Consider the following 16,237-nt stretch of genomic DNA (forward strand, 5'->3'; position numbering starts at 1 on the left):
AAACAGAAAACACAGCTGGGGCATTTGAAAATGTGTACTTTTAATCTTGTTCCCTCGGGGTGGGGTGGGACTTTTCAGGTCTGAGTGAGGAATGAAGGCAGAGAATCACATCGATCCATGACACGACTTCCTTTATCATCTTTAAATAGCATTATGTGCAATCGTTCATACAGTACAACGCAGCTCAGCCTAGAAAACATTGATTGTACACAAATAAAATATCTCGTTTTATAAATCTTGGTTCTCTCTCGGCAACAATGCAAAGACTGCTAGTAAGAGTGACTCTTAACTGCTTGTTACACTTTTCTTTAAATTTACTGGAGGTTTCACAACTACAAAACAACAACAAAAAAAAATCCTATTGCCATTCATCTTGGTGTTGGAGTTGGGAGTTTCAGAGGGGCAGGGTTTGGAAAGAGGAGTCACATTTAGTTAATATTGCTGTGTGGTGGTCAAACAGACCAGCAGCTGGCCAGTGAAACTGCACCCATTTGACACACTGACACCTGATTCAGAAAACACGAGCCAAACAAATCATGGGATCCATGTTTGCTGTATTCTTTCATCAAATCCACCTGTCCTTCATAGTGCAGCATTGAAAGTTCACCCAAATCTTGGACTCCGCTTCAGCCAGTTTCAAAATGGAAATCATAAGCATGGCCAGTCCATGCGAGCTGGCACACAGAAGGCCAAGAGTGGAGCGTCAGAGCATCCACACATATCTGCACGCTTGCTTTGGATCGCTGCCTGCCATGCAAATACAGAGGAGACAAGAAGCTGGAGGACCTTTATCTGAGAGAGCTCTCCTTCGCTTACTAGACGCTCTCAGGAGTTAAATTCAGCATGGTGAAACATTCATGATACTGGATTATCTTCAGGACTGACACCAGGAAAGTAAAACGCTGTGTGTCAGTAAGTTTTTTGATTTGGTTATCCTGACGCATGTTTTTAGGTTAGTGTGTCTTCTGCAATATGCTGTAAATGTCACACTCTGAAATCGGTAGTTTGGAGAAACCAGGAGTTTCAGTGTACAGTATGTTGATTCCAACAGATTAACACACACAATGAGCATAATAAATACAGTGATGAATAACAATTCATTGTTACACAGGCAGTACCATGCCGGTATTTTGCGGTATCACCTTAATTGTCAAGAATGGATGATTGTTTACTACCATCATACCGAGAGGACATTTCAGATAAAACAAATGATCAATCATTAGTGTTATCCCGTTCCCCAAATGACTAATTTACAAGATCTTATGCCAAAATATTAGGATTAGTAATATTAGACAGCTACAGGAATCTTCAGTGTGAAGAAAGGTAACCATGGACAAATCTATTGTGTTTTAGGAGGGCTGAAAGGTACGAGCCTAGATGACGATGATATGTCCTGGTTGACTTTAAACAGACTTAAGAAAAAAACCCCCCACACATTTCAATGTGTCAAAACAAAATGTCATTAAATCCTTTTGAATACAGTCCGTTAAAGAAATAACTGAGTAAGTGCATTCAAGTTCTGCGTTCAACAGTCCACAGCAGGACCGAACGGACCGATGCTGCTTCAACAACCCACGACAGCGTAGCGAGGGTCATCATCCTATAAACATCTCTCTCTGTTCTCTTTGGGCAAACACAATACGATTAGCAAAGACCCGAGCCAGTATAACTTTGGGAAGTGGCAGTGTGCCTTAAAATGATCATTGCATATACGAGTTGAAGAAGTTTTAGGGTTTTTTTTTTTGATAATCCCAGACGAAGCACTGCCGTACCTGCGGTCTAAAACACCTGCACACGTTGCCCAAACAGTATACTGTCCTTCACATACAGCTGACTACAACTGAAATAACTACAAAATAAAAGACATGACAGTCAAATTAAGCAAAAACTAAACACAACATTGTGTTTTTTTTAGAACCTACATATTTATACATATTTAGAACCATAATATTTCAAAAGTGAAACAGTACTGAATTTGAAATGTACATTGATTTGAAATGCCTGGACTTTGTTTTCCAGTGTACCATACAAATCTCCTTCATGTGCACTTTGAAATCCGTTTCTGAACTTTCTTCCCTCGAGGCCACGTGTTCATTTAGTACATTATCTCATATATAAAGAGGCACACTAGGAGAGCGATAAGGTCTGGAAGAGTTTTGATGTAGTGTTTGGTCACATTTGAGTGTGTTTTAACGTTTTTTTTTTTTTTTTTTTTTACCATTCTTCCTTTGCTCATCTGTCTGTGTTAATTAAGGTGTGTGTGTAGGGGTTGAAGTTTAACTCTGGGAGCACTTGAGGAGTACAGTAATGGCCATGAACATGACGAGTACAAGCTCACACAGCGAAGTAGTGTTGAGATAGAAGGGGGCTGAGTCAAACGGGGGAGAGGGAAGGGAGAGATGGACAGTTTCTCTGGGAACAAAGCACAAAGAGAAGGTTAGAGTGGAAAAAAAGGAAGTTGGGAAGAGGCACTAAAAGCCCCCAGACTGTTCATGAAACTGGCCACTTGGTTTCCTGCTGCGTTTCGCCCATTCATCAATAATACCCTGCAATCCATCTGTCCAGTCCAGCCACACGCTCGTCTCATCTCTTCATCCACCCATTTATCTGTACGTGTCGCCCTCTGTAGTGGTCCTCTGTAAGTAGGGGGTTTAAACAGGTAACAGGTGGAGGTGGTCGAGAAGGAGGCTGCAGGAGACCCTCTCACTGCTCCTCTAACCAGGAGGGCTTGTCGGCCCCTGGGGGCCTCAACTTTATGTTGAACTGCTTCAGCGTCTGCTCCAGCTGCTGCTGGTTGCCAGCAAAGTACGCCGAGATGGCATTATGGAAGAGGAGGAGCTGCTTATGCATCACCTTCACCTGAGAGAGGGAGATAAACAAGGGAGCTTAGAAACCGCTTTGAGTGAAACCTGGATGTTGTCACTCTGAAGGCTGATACTGATGATGATGATGATGATGATGATGATGATGCAGGCCCACCCTGCCCACTGACCTTATTCTCCTCCAGGAACTTGAGTTTAATGGTGACGTCTGAGCGGAGGCGTTCGTACTTGTCCTTCTGGACTTGGTACTGTTGCTGAGCAGCATCTATGCGGGCCATGGCTACAGCGTCCCTCGGGCCCATACTCAGTTCCTCCAGGTCTGACCGGTAGGCATCAAACTCCAGTCTGCACATAAGAGGAGGAGAGAAAATACAGTTTTAAAAAGCCCTGAAGATCTCCATCTTTTCTACAATCTGTGGGATCCAACATGAGCGGAACGTTTTCTGCCAAAAATGTCACCGTTTTGGCTATTTCACATGATGAATTAGTGTATTTGTATTGCTTTGTTTCTGTTTATCATTTCAGTCAATGGCGATATTAATTTTACTCAGTCAGTATGCATTATGATGATATCAGTGTTTCTGTGTTTGCAGTTAGTCTAGATCCCTCCTGTAAAAAGGGTTTCCATCCAGGCTCTTTGATGACAAGAGCACTGAATGTCCTGCACGTTCTTACCTGGCATTTTCATACATCTTGATTGTCATCAGGGTGTCCTCCATGGTCTTGTTGACCAGTGTGTTGATGCTGGACACAAAGAAGTTAATGGCACCAAGTAGAGTCTCCCCATTCTTACACAGCAACTTCTGAGTCTCTGCATTGTAGCCAAACTCATCCTGTAAAGGCAAATACAACAACAGAACATGAGCGTTATCATTCACCTTTAAAGCTGTAGATCAATATCTAAGAGTTAAAGAGGCTAAATAAAAGCTACATGAACAGATTTTGAGGTCTCACCCGTAGCTCTGGAGATTTCTGACTGAGGTCAGCAAAGGTGTCCCCCAGCGCGTGCTGCGTCTGCACCATGTTGTAGAAGTGGTTGGTGAGCGCTCTGGCCAATCGCAGCACATTCTCATATTTCCTTTTAGTGTCTCTCAGCACCTCGATCTGGGCCTCCAGCTCCAGGTCCACAGTCCGCGAACCCCGACCGAAACGCTCTGAGATCATTTGTTTTGTACACTAAAGCAATGAAGGAAGACACACAGAGACATTAGCAACACAATGCAACTCTCTTCTGTCTGGGAAGCAGGGAAGCAGACAGAATCTCAGATACCTTATAAGTGTTGAGACCCCACTTCTTCATTGTTTCTAGTTTTTCCACAGCCACACCGCGGGTTGTTTCCTCTGCCGTCATTGATGAGCTGCTGCTGCTGTGGTGCATGTTGGATCCTGAGAGATAAGAGCCAAATATAGAAACACGAGAACAAATAAACACGAGGAAACGAGCACTTCGAGGCAGACAACAAGATTAACCCCAGCAAAGATTAGACCGAACAGTTAACCCTCAGCGACTGAAAGTGCATTTTAACTGCGCTGCATTCAAGACAGACGGTCATGTCCATCAACATTAGCCATTGAACCAGTGTAGAACATGCAAAGGAGTGAGTCGGAGTTAATGAGTGAGTAAAGAGCAGGAGAATGATAGATAATCAAACTGGGAGGAAATGCTGAGGAAAAACATGTCCGCAGGGATCACTTAAAAAATGGCATATCTGAGTAATCAATGTCATCTTCACTCTCTTTCCCTCCCCAGTACCTTGGTGCTCATTTGATTGGCTTGCTGTGTGGCAGAAGAAAGAAGCGCTTGAGGAAACGTTACTTCGCCTGGCCTTCATACGCAGGTCTGTGACAGCGGCCGGGTACGGATGAAGGAATGGTTCGGGGCGAGTGCGTATCAGGGCAGGGAGTGGGATTGAAATGAGGGATTTTTCAAATTTAAAAAAGTTTTTTTCAGGATTCAAAATGATAATTGGATATTTAGGGTTTAAACGCGAAGGCAAGATTGAGGTCGGACAAGCGTGCCAAAAACAGAAGGATAACATAGGAGGGAGATTGTGGGGAGGAGCAAGCAAGGAGATGCAGATAAAAGACAGAAAAGAGAGATGACAAAAGGGAGAAGAGGAGCGTGAGGAGCACGTAGGAGGGAATGGTGAAAAGGAGGTGGAGGACAAAGACAAGATGAAAAGACAACATTTAGTGCATGACAGTGAACAATGCAGACAAATGAGTGATGATGAAGACGGGGGCAGTAATACTAAGTAGTGTCACACTAAATAATCTCAGCCTCTTAATAACTGGCAATAAATGGACATGATTTACGTGAGAGAAATGAGGGTCTCTAAGTTTAACATATAACATTCAGGATCTTTAGACAAATGCACGCTGTGATAGACCTGAAGATGGTCAGAGATCAGCTTAGTGAGTTATAGACCCCTTAATAGATAAGATTTCAATAGCAAGAATAACAGACCAGAAAATACGAACAAGACACAAAAGAAATGCTGTGATAGAAAAAAAGCCAAAATATGTCCAAGAAGAAGAGCAGCACAGAAAATCTGATGAAGACAAAGGGACAGAGAAGCTGGTTCTCCGCCACACCCAAAGCAAGAAGCATCTTTCCAAAATGAGATATCGTCACTTGAGAAAAATCCATTAAAAACTGGAGAAAATCACATTATGTGTCTAACAGAAAAAAGGGTCTGTTAATACAACAATGTCCCCCTTCCCACAAAAATAATTCTATCACATTTTGGAAATAAGCTCTCCATCATCAATAATAATGAGGTCTAAGGAGCCACCTAATCCTGTAACTGGGATCCTTTTGTTAAACTCTGCATTGTAGCGCACGGCAGGCCCTGAGAGAGAGAGCGGGACAAAGATGCAGATATATTAGTATCAAACCAGCAGTAAAGAGAGAGCTGCCATTTCTCCTTGACACTGTGCACACGGCACAGTGGACCTTCAGCATCACAACTGTTAATTCCTGACGTCTTACAGTATTACAGTATATCTGAAAACTCCATGAGTTGTGGCGTTTTAGAGAGGTATTACCCAGCGTTCAGACCAACTGTGCAGGAGCAGCACTGATGGCTCATCAGACGTCAAAACAGAAGTTTATGTTTCTTTGTGTTGTGTGCAAATTAAGTGGAGCACGATCTCATGGGAAGAAGGAATGGAGGCCCCAGTAATCAAACACCTTTCCTCTGAACAATCTCACGGAATAACTGCTGAGTCAGTGGTGCAGAGTCAACAGAGGAGCGACAGACAGCGTGGCTGAGGAGAGACTGGAAACGCCAGAAATGAGTGAGGGGAAACCGAGCGGAGTAGGAATCTACCTTTGATCGAGCTGGTGGGGATGATTCCCTCTGCTGTTCCTCCATAACCCCCAGACACGATGCTAGTCTCGTTGAGATTGGGACCCGATACCATCACCTGCTGTAGGTCCTGAAAAATGGAGATATTGAAAAAAAAAAAAAAAAAAAGAAGAACGAGAACAAAGGGAAGGATGGAGGGTTTTGGGTAGGGATACGTACAGCAGACAGGAGATTATGTCTTGAGTGTTAAATACAGACACGATGTAGGTTAAAGGCCTATTCGCTAGAGGGGGACAAACACTGCTATGTTAGGAAGGTTAGTCTGTACACACAAGGCGGTGCAACTTCAACCTCTTATCTGGAAGCCAACAGAGAAAACCATAAAGTGTGTGAAAGACAGAAAACACACCACTAAAGTGCGCGGTCAATAATCAACCTGACTGACGACTTGAACTGAACCTCCGGCCCTGATGGCAGCGAGCAAGAGGACCACGACATGACAGACCTTCAGTCTCACCCCAAGTAGACTCCAGTGATCTATGCCACAGGAAATGCTCGAGCAAACTAGGTTCTCCTTCCAAAATAATCACTGGCTTCACTGCAGCTCTGGATCTTGCGTTAGGAGCCACACGATCCATCTCGTGTGTGTTTTCCTTAATTTAACTCACCGTTTTCGTTTGTTTGTCTTCCTGCTCAAGTATCAACTAGTAACATAAAAAAAAAGAAAAGAAAAAAAAAACACACACATTTGAGAGGGATTTATGGAAAATCTGGCCCGAACAGGTTTCTCACTTGGTTGGCCTTGGTTGCTACGACAAACAGGTTTGAATTTAACTCCTGCCTGTGCCGTAAGCAAGCCTCTTATTTCACTCACTGCAAACACAGCATGGTGACTGAACCATGAGCACAGACCCATGGCGTCTATCATAGTATGTAAACCAGAGCATAACATATAAAACACTTCCTGAAACTCTGAGCTTCAACTAGAGCTGCGACTCATTATTATCGATGAGTCTGCCGGTTATTTGATGATTATTTTGTCTATAAAACCTCACGAAAAATGCTCATCACAATGTCCCAGAGCTCAAAGTGACGTTTAAATAAAAAAGAAAAGCAGCAAATCCTTGAATTTAACAACTGTTAACTGTTAACCTGCAATCGATTTATTGTTTCAGTCAAACTGATTAATCGACTAATCATTACAGCTCTCGCTTATGCTGGGATCAGACTACATGAATCTAGGCAGATTTTGAGAAGATTTCATCATGGCCGACAAATTAACAGTGTCATGGCCGATCATGAACAACGGACAGACGTCTGTACCTGTGTAGTTTAACACGCTAAACGACCTGCTGCGCAGCATCTGGGACACCCCACGACACCCTGATGAAAAGTGTGACATCTCCCGATCGTGAAATAAGACATGCCGTGATTGGTCACAGGGTCATACGTGTAGTCTTGCTAGTGGCCTGATCGGGAGACGGCAAGAGTTTACGGCACTGTGATCGTAAGATCTGACACGGTGACCATCGTGAAAGACAAAAATATCGTGCAGGCTGATCCTGGCATTAGATGTTCGCTAAGGGAACTGTGCGCTCTGAGAAGGGAGGAGGCTGTTTCCTTCCTGTAAGCAAACACAAAGAGTGCGTTTGATGCCTGCTATGATTCATTCAGCGAGGAAAAAAAAAAAATCAGCATGAAGCAAACTGTATCTATTACGAGTGTATCTAAACTCTCCTTCAGGGCCTCATCGGCCTGTAGCCATGGTCAGCTCCCTCTTGACTGCTAAAACACAGCTACGTTTCTCATTAAGACTGAGACACCAAAACAGCACACGCAGCCAATTCGCATCAATATCACAGCAGTAGTATGACATGATTATTAGCGTGACACCATGTTTGTTTTGTCAACCAACACCCGGCAAAATTAAAGAATCACACCCACACAACACCCAAGTGCACACAGAATCAAGGCCACGTGAGCTGGATGATTAGGAGTCGGATCATCAAATGGAGATGCAAGATGTGTTAGCGGTCAGATATATTGTTAACGCTACACAATTTGAGGGTTATCGCTAAAAACGTGATTGAGAGATTCCTTCTATCTAGAGTTAGTAGGACAAGTTAACAAGCAGCACAAGTCAAGCTGCGCAGTGGTTTGCCATAAAAATGAAATATCTGACAGTTTGTGCGATAAACCGGCGTAGCGATGCGAGACGATTTAATGCCGCACGAAGGCAAACCACTGAGCAATAACACACACCAACAGAAACACACACACACACATACACACAAATGCACAAATGGCCTGCTCACCCTGGTGCCTCTGGAGCTCCCTACCTTCTCATCTAAGCTCCACTGCAGTTTTGCAGCCTGCACAGAGATGGAGGAGGGGGAGATCGACGAACACAAGAACAACAACAACAAAAGAAAAAAAAAAAAAAAGAAACAAATAGGAAAAGGAAAGGAGACAGAAAGAAAAATCCATGACTGAAATCAGGAAACAAGATAGAACGATGTAAAAGAAATCCCAGAAAATCACTGTAATGTCCACAGACAGCAGGGATGTAGGATGGAGAGCAGTGATGACTGATATCACAGCGGGTCAGGATTCATCATTTCGCTGGTTTATGTTAAAGTTTCAAGTGGATCATTTGGTCCACTGGGTGAGCGTGTTTTTGCTCCGTGTGCTAATGTGTTGCCACATCTTTGCCCTGATATTATTCCATCACTGTCTGGACAAAGAAAATACAGATTCTAGCAGACCACCGCAAACATGAACATAATCATTTACAAGACATTTACAGACATTAAAAGTGACACTAACATTGGGGGAAATAAGCCAGGAGGAAGGAGCTGTGGACAAACACAAACACCCACACAAACACCCAATCTGACAACTCTCTATTTTAGCTATTCATTTAACCTGCAACGACACTTTAACATTTAACCATTTGGATATTTCAACCACACAGACACTGAAGCAACCACAAAAAAAAAAAAACATTTTAAAATGAAGAACAAAGCCTGTTTAACTACATTCCCTCCTTCAATCTCACTCACTCTGTGTGTAAGCTAGCCCTTCCTTCAGAGATCTGCCTCATGTTGCGGCATCTGTTCAATGTGGGAGAAAACTGACGCAGACGCTGATGCCTCCCTGGACGCTTTGTTGACACGGCGCCTGTTCCCTGAGATGAAACTACGGCACCTTTAAGTCATCATAAAGCAGAACACTATGACTTGATAAATATAGGCTGGATAGCAGACGCTCTGCTTTAAAAACGCCCTGAGCCGTCCTGTTCAAAACAACTGAGCAGCTTTGCAGATCTAACAGCACAACTGGGACATGTGTAAATGAATAGTGGGAGTAATCACCTCTGAGAACTTGTCTGTAACAGTATAAACATCTTCAAAATGCTGCTGATCGTGTGAGTAGACCGCAGTGAGCCACTGTGATGCATCTGATGCTTCGTCACGCGGCTGGCAGTCAGTCCTATCTGACACTGTCAAGCTGCCAGTCACATCCCGGCTCCAACACAACCACCATGCCTCCTGCTCTCTTTGACCTGCCAGTCTTCACCTCTATCTGCACCAGCAATCCGGAGCGCTGCAGCTTTAACAAACGGCGCTGCACAGTAGATATCAATCTGATTTCAGAGGGCTTTCACCCAAGGACAAAGCACAGCCAGTTTCAGATTAATTGCAGAGTTGCTATGACAACTGGTTGATATCCAGGACTTAACAGTGCAGCTAAACACTCCTTATACACGAACACGAGGTTGCTTCGCCGTGCAAGCTCGATGAGAAGCTCTCTTTTACTACTTAAGTGGAGCCACACACAGTTTGGTGAGCAAATACCACAACTAACTGCCACGGCTGACTCCAGGATCTTCAGTCTGTTTGTCCAACAAGGTGCGCCGTGAGACGCAGGAAAACGAACAACCTGTTCCGCTACAACTCCATTGTTATTTCAGTCTGGCTCTGACTAAGGCAATCCCAAAGTTGGTGCTCAACTCTGCTCGGCAGCAAGGCGTCTCTTGCCTTCTACCAGCCCCCCGCCTGGAGAGCAACAACTACATCTGAGTGTCGTATTTCAGTTAAGCATGTAGCGTTAAGGTTAACTAAATACACCAGAGATTTGTCTTGTAAACCTGAGGATGAGGTCACAGGAGCTGTTAATGGGAACTACTGGAGACAGCTGATCTCCAACACCTGATTTTCCATTAGGGTCTCTTTCCATAGTCATAGCTAGGCAGACCCAAGGACTTCTGGTGGTGAGAATAATACTGAAGAGACCACAATACATTCTGCTCTGAGCAGTTCAATACAGACACATTCAAGCGAGAGAATAACAGTGTCTGGCCACGTTCATACAGACAGTGTTCAGGACTGACGTCTGTATTTAAACCAACCCCGAATCCAAGAAGGTTGGGCCACTGTGTAAAACATTAACGAAAACAGAATGCAATCATTTGCAAACAAACTGTGTTTACAGACAACTGTTCCTGAGCCCACGTAGTAATACTTTATACAATCATGTGTTCACAAAGTGGTGAATCTCGCTTGTGAACGACTGACCATTTCCAGGATGCCCCTTTCTGACCCAATCATGATACTCTCACCTGTTACCAATGAACCTGATTACCTGTGAAATGTTCCAAACAGGTGTTTTTTAGTCTTTAGTTGCTCTTGTCCCAACTTGTCTGAAACATGCTCCTGGCATCAAATTCAGAATAGGCAAATATAAAAATCCATGAAGTTTATGAGGTGAAACATTAAATATATTGTCTTTGTGCTGTTTTCAATTGAGTACATATTAAAAAAGGATTAGCAAGTTCACATCACATCCTGTTTTCTTTATGTTTTACACAGCCTCCTAACTCTTCTGGAATCAGGGTTGTCCTAAATCGTGTTGTACATATTCTGCAGAGTGGTACTCTGGCGTGAAGGGTATTAAAACCGCCAGCTCACTCAGCTAATCTCGTGATTCCTGAGAACAATACCATCAAACCACAATGTCAACTTCAACTACTAAAGGCGTGCACGCATCTGTCCAGTAACACCACGTACAGTAATGACATCAGCTGGCTTAAGTATGTCGGTTTGATTTTCTTCATGTGCTCTCGTGTGAATAAAGCAATCTGCATGGATAGTACTGCATCACTGACTACTTCAAGTTCAGGCTTGTTCCAAAACTAAGGCAAGAAAACACCTGGGTACCTGCTGAAAACTAAAAATCACTGCGATCTCTTAATAGAGCAAAACCTGACAACAAAAATAAAAGTGCACACCTCTAACAGTAAAACAATAAATACTCGAAATGCTACTTTAAGACACTTTTATGCAACAGCCTCCAAGACATGAAAAAGCTGTAAAGGGCCAACGATGGTAAAGCAGTGTCAGATTTTTTCTTTTATACAGTAAAAAATAAGATGAATTATGGACAAGTACATGAATAACTGCACTCTCTTCTCTTCGCTGCAGTTTGCTATTGAGCATGTAATCATGAGTAGGTAATAGCTAACAGTTTGCACATTTGTTTTCATGTGTGATAGCTTTAAATGGGTAAATAAGAGCTCCACAGGGTGGTCTCAAAATGCTCCACCCATACAGCAGCGGTGACCCACCTGTTCAAGGCTGTCGTCCTCTGGTAGCGTCCCTGTGTCACCGTTACTGTTGATCGGAATCTCCATTGTGGCAGCTTTACTCATAATGCTGTCTGTCATAATGCACTATACCTGTGAACACAAAGGAGAGAGAGAGAGAGACAGTGTGGCTACAAGAGACTACTGCATGTAAATAAAGTGAAAACGGCAGAGATGGAAAAACAGCGGGGCCTAAATGCTGCTTTGAAGAGGAGAGACCAAAGAGCGTCGTCAGAACAGCCAAATCATTAGGCAGATGGGAATATAATTGCCACAAACAAGCAAGAGGGTGGATTTCAAAGAGCAAGGCTACCACTCGGCATAAAAACAACACACCTATGAAAGCCCTGCGCACAGGAGCCGCTGTTATAATGAGCTGTCTTGCTGAAGTGGCCACTTTACTCGACAGCTCAATTACAGGACCGTGTTTTAGCGGTGCCCACTCCCTAAAAACCCAGCGAGAGGAGAGGGACGCGGCAAAATGTTTACATCAACATTGTCCAGGCCCTCCGATAGATCGACCCGACTTGGCCTGCTGCAAGCAGTAATATAGGCGGGAATAATGAATTCACTCCCACAAACACTAACAATGGGTCAGTGTGTATTGTATGTGTGTGTGTGTGAGAGACAAGGCCACACACGACGGCACAAAATTAAGGCCAATTTGAAGACCTGAGACGCGGCTTATCGTGGTTTTAACATTGCAGAGCAGGGCGTCGGTTAAACAGGTAAACATCACACCTTGATAAGGCCCAGTATGTACAGAAGTGCTGCAAACAGAGACGCACAAAAGTTAATAATACTGTAGGTGATTCATTATGCACTTGTGGGTGTTCTGTGTCTTTTTGTTCTTAAGGGCAAAATAAAAAGGCAAACTGGAAACTGCAGCTGTGAGTAATGTATGTTGATTTTATTCAGATGGAGGAGAACTAACAAAGCGAGGCTAAAATGTAATATGCTCGCACACTTCTGAGTCACTGCTAAAAAGATGGATCAAAGAACAACTGGCAACTGGTTTTTGAATGTTTAGAATATTAATATTTAGAGTTCACTTCTCAACAAATGCCTCGCAATGTCATTTTCTGTTTTTCACTGATGCTGAAATGCCTCACATGCCTGTGAATTAGAGCTGCAATGATCACTCAATTAGTCAAGCAAAAGAAGATTAATGGCCAACTATTTTGATAATTAATTAATCGTTTCAGTCACTTTTCGTCAAATATTTGCTTGTTCCAGCTTCATAAATGCACAGTTCCGCTGCTTTTCTTTGTCATTTATGATAGTAAATGAAGAGTTGGGGGTCTGAAGATGCCACTTTGGGCTCTGGGAAGTTGCAATGAGAATTTTTCACCATTTTTTGACATTTTATAGAAGAAAAGATTAACTGTGAAAATAATGGGCAGATTATTCAGCAATAAAAATGAGCGACAGTTGCAACCCTACTATGAATGACACTGTAACACCAGTGAAAAGCAGCAAACCTGACAGGACACAAATCATATGCAGCATATGACTAATTAAGTGTGTGGCAAATGTGTATTATGTAATCAAAACTGAGGCAAATATTGAATTAGTTAAAAATAATTTTAAAAAAAAGATTGATGTCCTTGTGAGATTTGCAGCCACGTGGCTGACTGAAGCGACGTTACTGCAGTTAGATCACATGCTGGCCCCTGGTTTGAAGGGAGGTATGAGTGCTGCTCGTTTACATTTGCTCTGACCTCGCTGGGCTTTTCCATTAAAAATACACACCTGGCCATGCCCAGTCCATTTCCTGAGGAATGACACATCTCTGTTGACTTTAGACACTGGAAGTTGTGTTTGTCTTGCTGAACACTCAACACAGAAACAATCCTTTAAGACAGCTTCCTGCACCTGTGTCAGAGCTCACACATCTCCTTCTTAACTGATCACGTTGTGTTATCTGCTGGAAAATCTGCTTATTGAACTGAGATTCTACACTTAGAGCACAAGACACTCAGCTACTTTGCATCAGAGGCTATAAAGCCTCATAGTCTGAGAAACCAAGTTAGCTGCTTTGCATAACATCAGGCCCAGCTTAGCTACAGGAGTTAGTCTTCAATAGGTGCCTCAACTTACTACGTTTTGTCTCAGTCAAGTCACTGAGGCCAGGCTGAATCAATGGAATCAAATCTTAATTATTGGCAGTCTATAATTAAGAATGAGCAGCTTCCAAAATAGCTTGAAATATCCTCTAAATGTGCTACAACGCGGATAATGGATTTCATTGTTCATCATCACTTCTAAAGGAAAATAGCGGGAGCAATAGTTTAGTTTTCCAGTGAGAAACTGGAACGTTTCATTTGTAATCGGCTGCACCCTGAGAGCCAGAACAGGTGCACGAGCACAGGTGTACAGACTCCCGCAGGTAAAGGAGCTGGAGGCCCCCGGTGGGCTCAATCTGCCCAGCACCGTGTGGGTTTACCCAGGCCGGAAAATTTAACTCAGCATGATCGCAATGTGTTGAAAATGTGCAGTATACTGAAGCAGGCTGGAACTGAATTTGCTTTCTGGAAAAGGCCTGTTTCGAGTTCACACATGCCGCTGGATAAAAATGGTAAACAACCCAGTGAGTTCACCGGGCAAAGCTGGCTGCTAAACGACGGCAAACATGTAAAATCCCAAAGCCAGACAAAATGAAGTGTTTTCAAACGCTTTTGACTTACGGTGTGCTTGGTCCCGTCGTACAAACAGAGCTGTTCTGGAAGCTAGCGAGCGAGCTAATAACAAGCTAACGGCAGTGCATCCCACTTCATGCGCGGCTTAGAGGAGACTGATGTGGCTATTGTCAGTCCGAGGGAAAAAACCGTCCGTGGGAAACAAAGCAGCGCTCTGTTGAAGAATATTGTAATGGCACAATGAAGTAAAGGCTTGTTCTAACTGTGTTTGTCCTCTGACTCTTCGTAAATAATCCTGTATCGTCTTTTAATGAAGCCAGGAGGATCGCTTTACGGAACTGACGACACGGTGGAATTCATTTTGCAGACGCGCTCCGATTCAAAGCTGGTCTATTGACGAAAGATGGATCACTCCTTATGAACACAAAACTACCACGGCGCGACCTGCTGCTAGCCCTCACTGTAAGGAGCTTGTAACATTAAGTTATTTCTATATATTTAGAAATGTATTTATATTACATATTTTTTAATAACATAATTATAATAATTGATAAGGCACAGCTATTAATGTTTTAACTGAAAGTCCAAAATATTATCATTGATCTAGTACTAAAAAAAATCTTAACACCGTAACAATCAATTTCCGCACATCTTTAATGTGAAGAAGTATGTGTTCATGCCACTTTTAGTTGTTTCAAAATGTGCAATGTCTTTATGTCAATGACAAAATAAATCGACATCAGGCTTTGAGCGCATTTCCTCATCGCACGTCTGAATTGTACCTGAAAATTGGAACGGAGTGAGAGCTCTTACTTTTTCCTCCACCCGGCTACAGCCCGTCATTCAGGTGACGTGTGAAGGTTTCGGCCAGCGGCTGATGGCTGATCATTAACTCAGGTAAGTGCGAGTTGTGCGCGTTTTCCTAATTATGCTCCAAGAAACGCAAGAAACGGGGCAAATGCGCACCGTGAATCCAAAGGTTGAATCCAAACTCCAGCAGTCCGAGAAACTCTGCCCCCTGTGGGTGCAAGCGTAAATTTACTTTGATCATATAGTTGTGACACAATAAACGGATGTGCCTTTTAGTAATTAAGCTTATTTATTTACACATTAGTGAGGCTTCATTGATACAGGGGGTAACTCCCATAAGTATATAAAATTAGATTTTTTCCTTGCTCCTTGATTGTACATGTCTCCAGTGAGTTTTACTTGTTTACTACTTGTGAGTTGCTTACTTGTCACCTCCATCACTTCACTGTGGGACTCTAGCTCATCCTGCTTGTAACTTCCAAACCTCAGGCTGTGGCCAAAGCACAACATAGCCACAGTACTGCCATCTGTGGGTAAGTTCTGTGATCTCCTGAGGAGGAAAAATGTGCCGGGCCACCACTGTCCTGTGTGATCTTACTGTTCTCATATTGTCCTGTTGTCTCTGCACAGTCTGCCAGTCAAGTCTGCTGACATCCAGATATCAGTTCACATCTGAGATCGAGAACACGTCTGGTAAATAATTTGAGTCCTTGTAGTCACACAGAATTGAAGATAAGTTGTCATTGTTCAATGAAAAGGTTGGTAACAGCCAGTACATTAAAGAACTGCACACGTACCTCTGACTCCGTCACAATATGGGTCTCATGCCAGCGATCAATTCATTAAAAATTGTCGAGGGATAAATCACAGATAGAAGTGCTGCAGCTATGCATGCCCATTCAGTTGTTTCAATCACACAAATCATGCCTGAAAAAGTCCCTTGCATGTACCTGGGCATCATCACAGTTTGATTTGGCCTCCAGGTGACGGATGAAAGAAACAGAATGAATG

The 16,237-nt window shown here is 43.1% G+C and overlaps 1 protein-coding gene across 4 annotated transcripts; it reads right to left on the reverse strand.

The window, feature by feature from the left end:
• Positions 1-19: 19 nt before the first annotated feature.
• Positions 20-14,797, reverse strand: arfip2b (ADP-ribosylation factor interacting protein 2b). 4 transcript variants are annotated; one of them, XM_076750123.1, is made up of 10 exons: positions 14,465-14,777; positions 11,760-11,870; positions 8,449-8,505; positions 6,155-6,263; positions 4,576-4,662; positions 4,093-4,208; positions 3,777-3,998; positions 3,498-3,655; positions 2,993-3,167; positions 20-2,859 (listed from the first exon to the last, which is right to left on the reverse strand). In XM_076750123.1, exons 2-10 carry the CDS (start codon positions 11,856-11,858, stop codon positions 2,704-2,706), a joined length of 1,179 nt encoding a protein of 392 aa, XP_076606238.1. In that variant the 5' UTR covers positions 11,859-11,870; positions 14,465-14,777; the 3' UTR covers positions 20-2,703. The 4 variants fall into 4 exon arrangements, with proteins under 4 accessions (XP_076606238.1, XP_076606240.1, XP_076606239.1 ...); XM_076750125.1 differs by lacking the exon at positions 4,576-4,662 and having other exon boundaries at positions 14,465-14,797; XM_076750124.1 differs by lacking the exon at positions 8,449-8,505.
• Positions 14,798-16,237: the final 1,440 nt, after the last annotated feature.

This window comes from Chaetodon auriga, chromosome 15 (genome assembly GCF_051107435.1).
Source record: "Chaetodon auriga isolate fChaAug3 chromosome 15, fChaAug3.hap1, whole genome shotgun sequence".
NCBI lineage: Eukaryota > Metazoa > Chordata > Actinopteri > Chaetodontiformes > Chaetodontidae > Chaetodon > Chaetodon auriga.

Coding starts and splice junctions, on each gene's coding strand:
- arfip2b (XM_076750123.1), bottom strand. CDS start 11,858: ATGACAGACAGCATTATGAGTAAAGCTGCCACAATGGAGATTCCGATC. Junction 3,999..4,092: donor GGGGTCTCAACACTTATAAG/GTATCTGAGATT, acceptor TCATTGCTTTAG/TGTACAAAACAAATGATCTC. Junction 2,860..2,992: donor AGTTCCTGGAGGAGAATAAG/GTCAGTGGGCAG, acceptor TCCCTCTCTCAG/GTGAAGGTGATGCATAAGCA.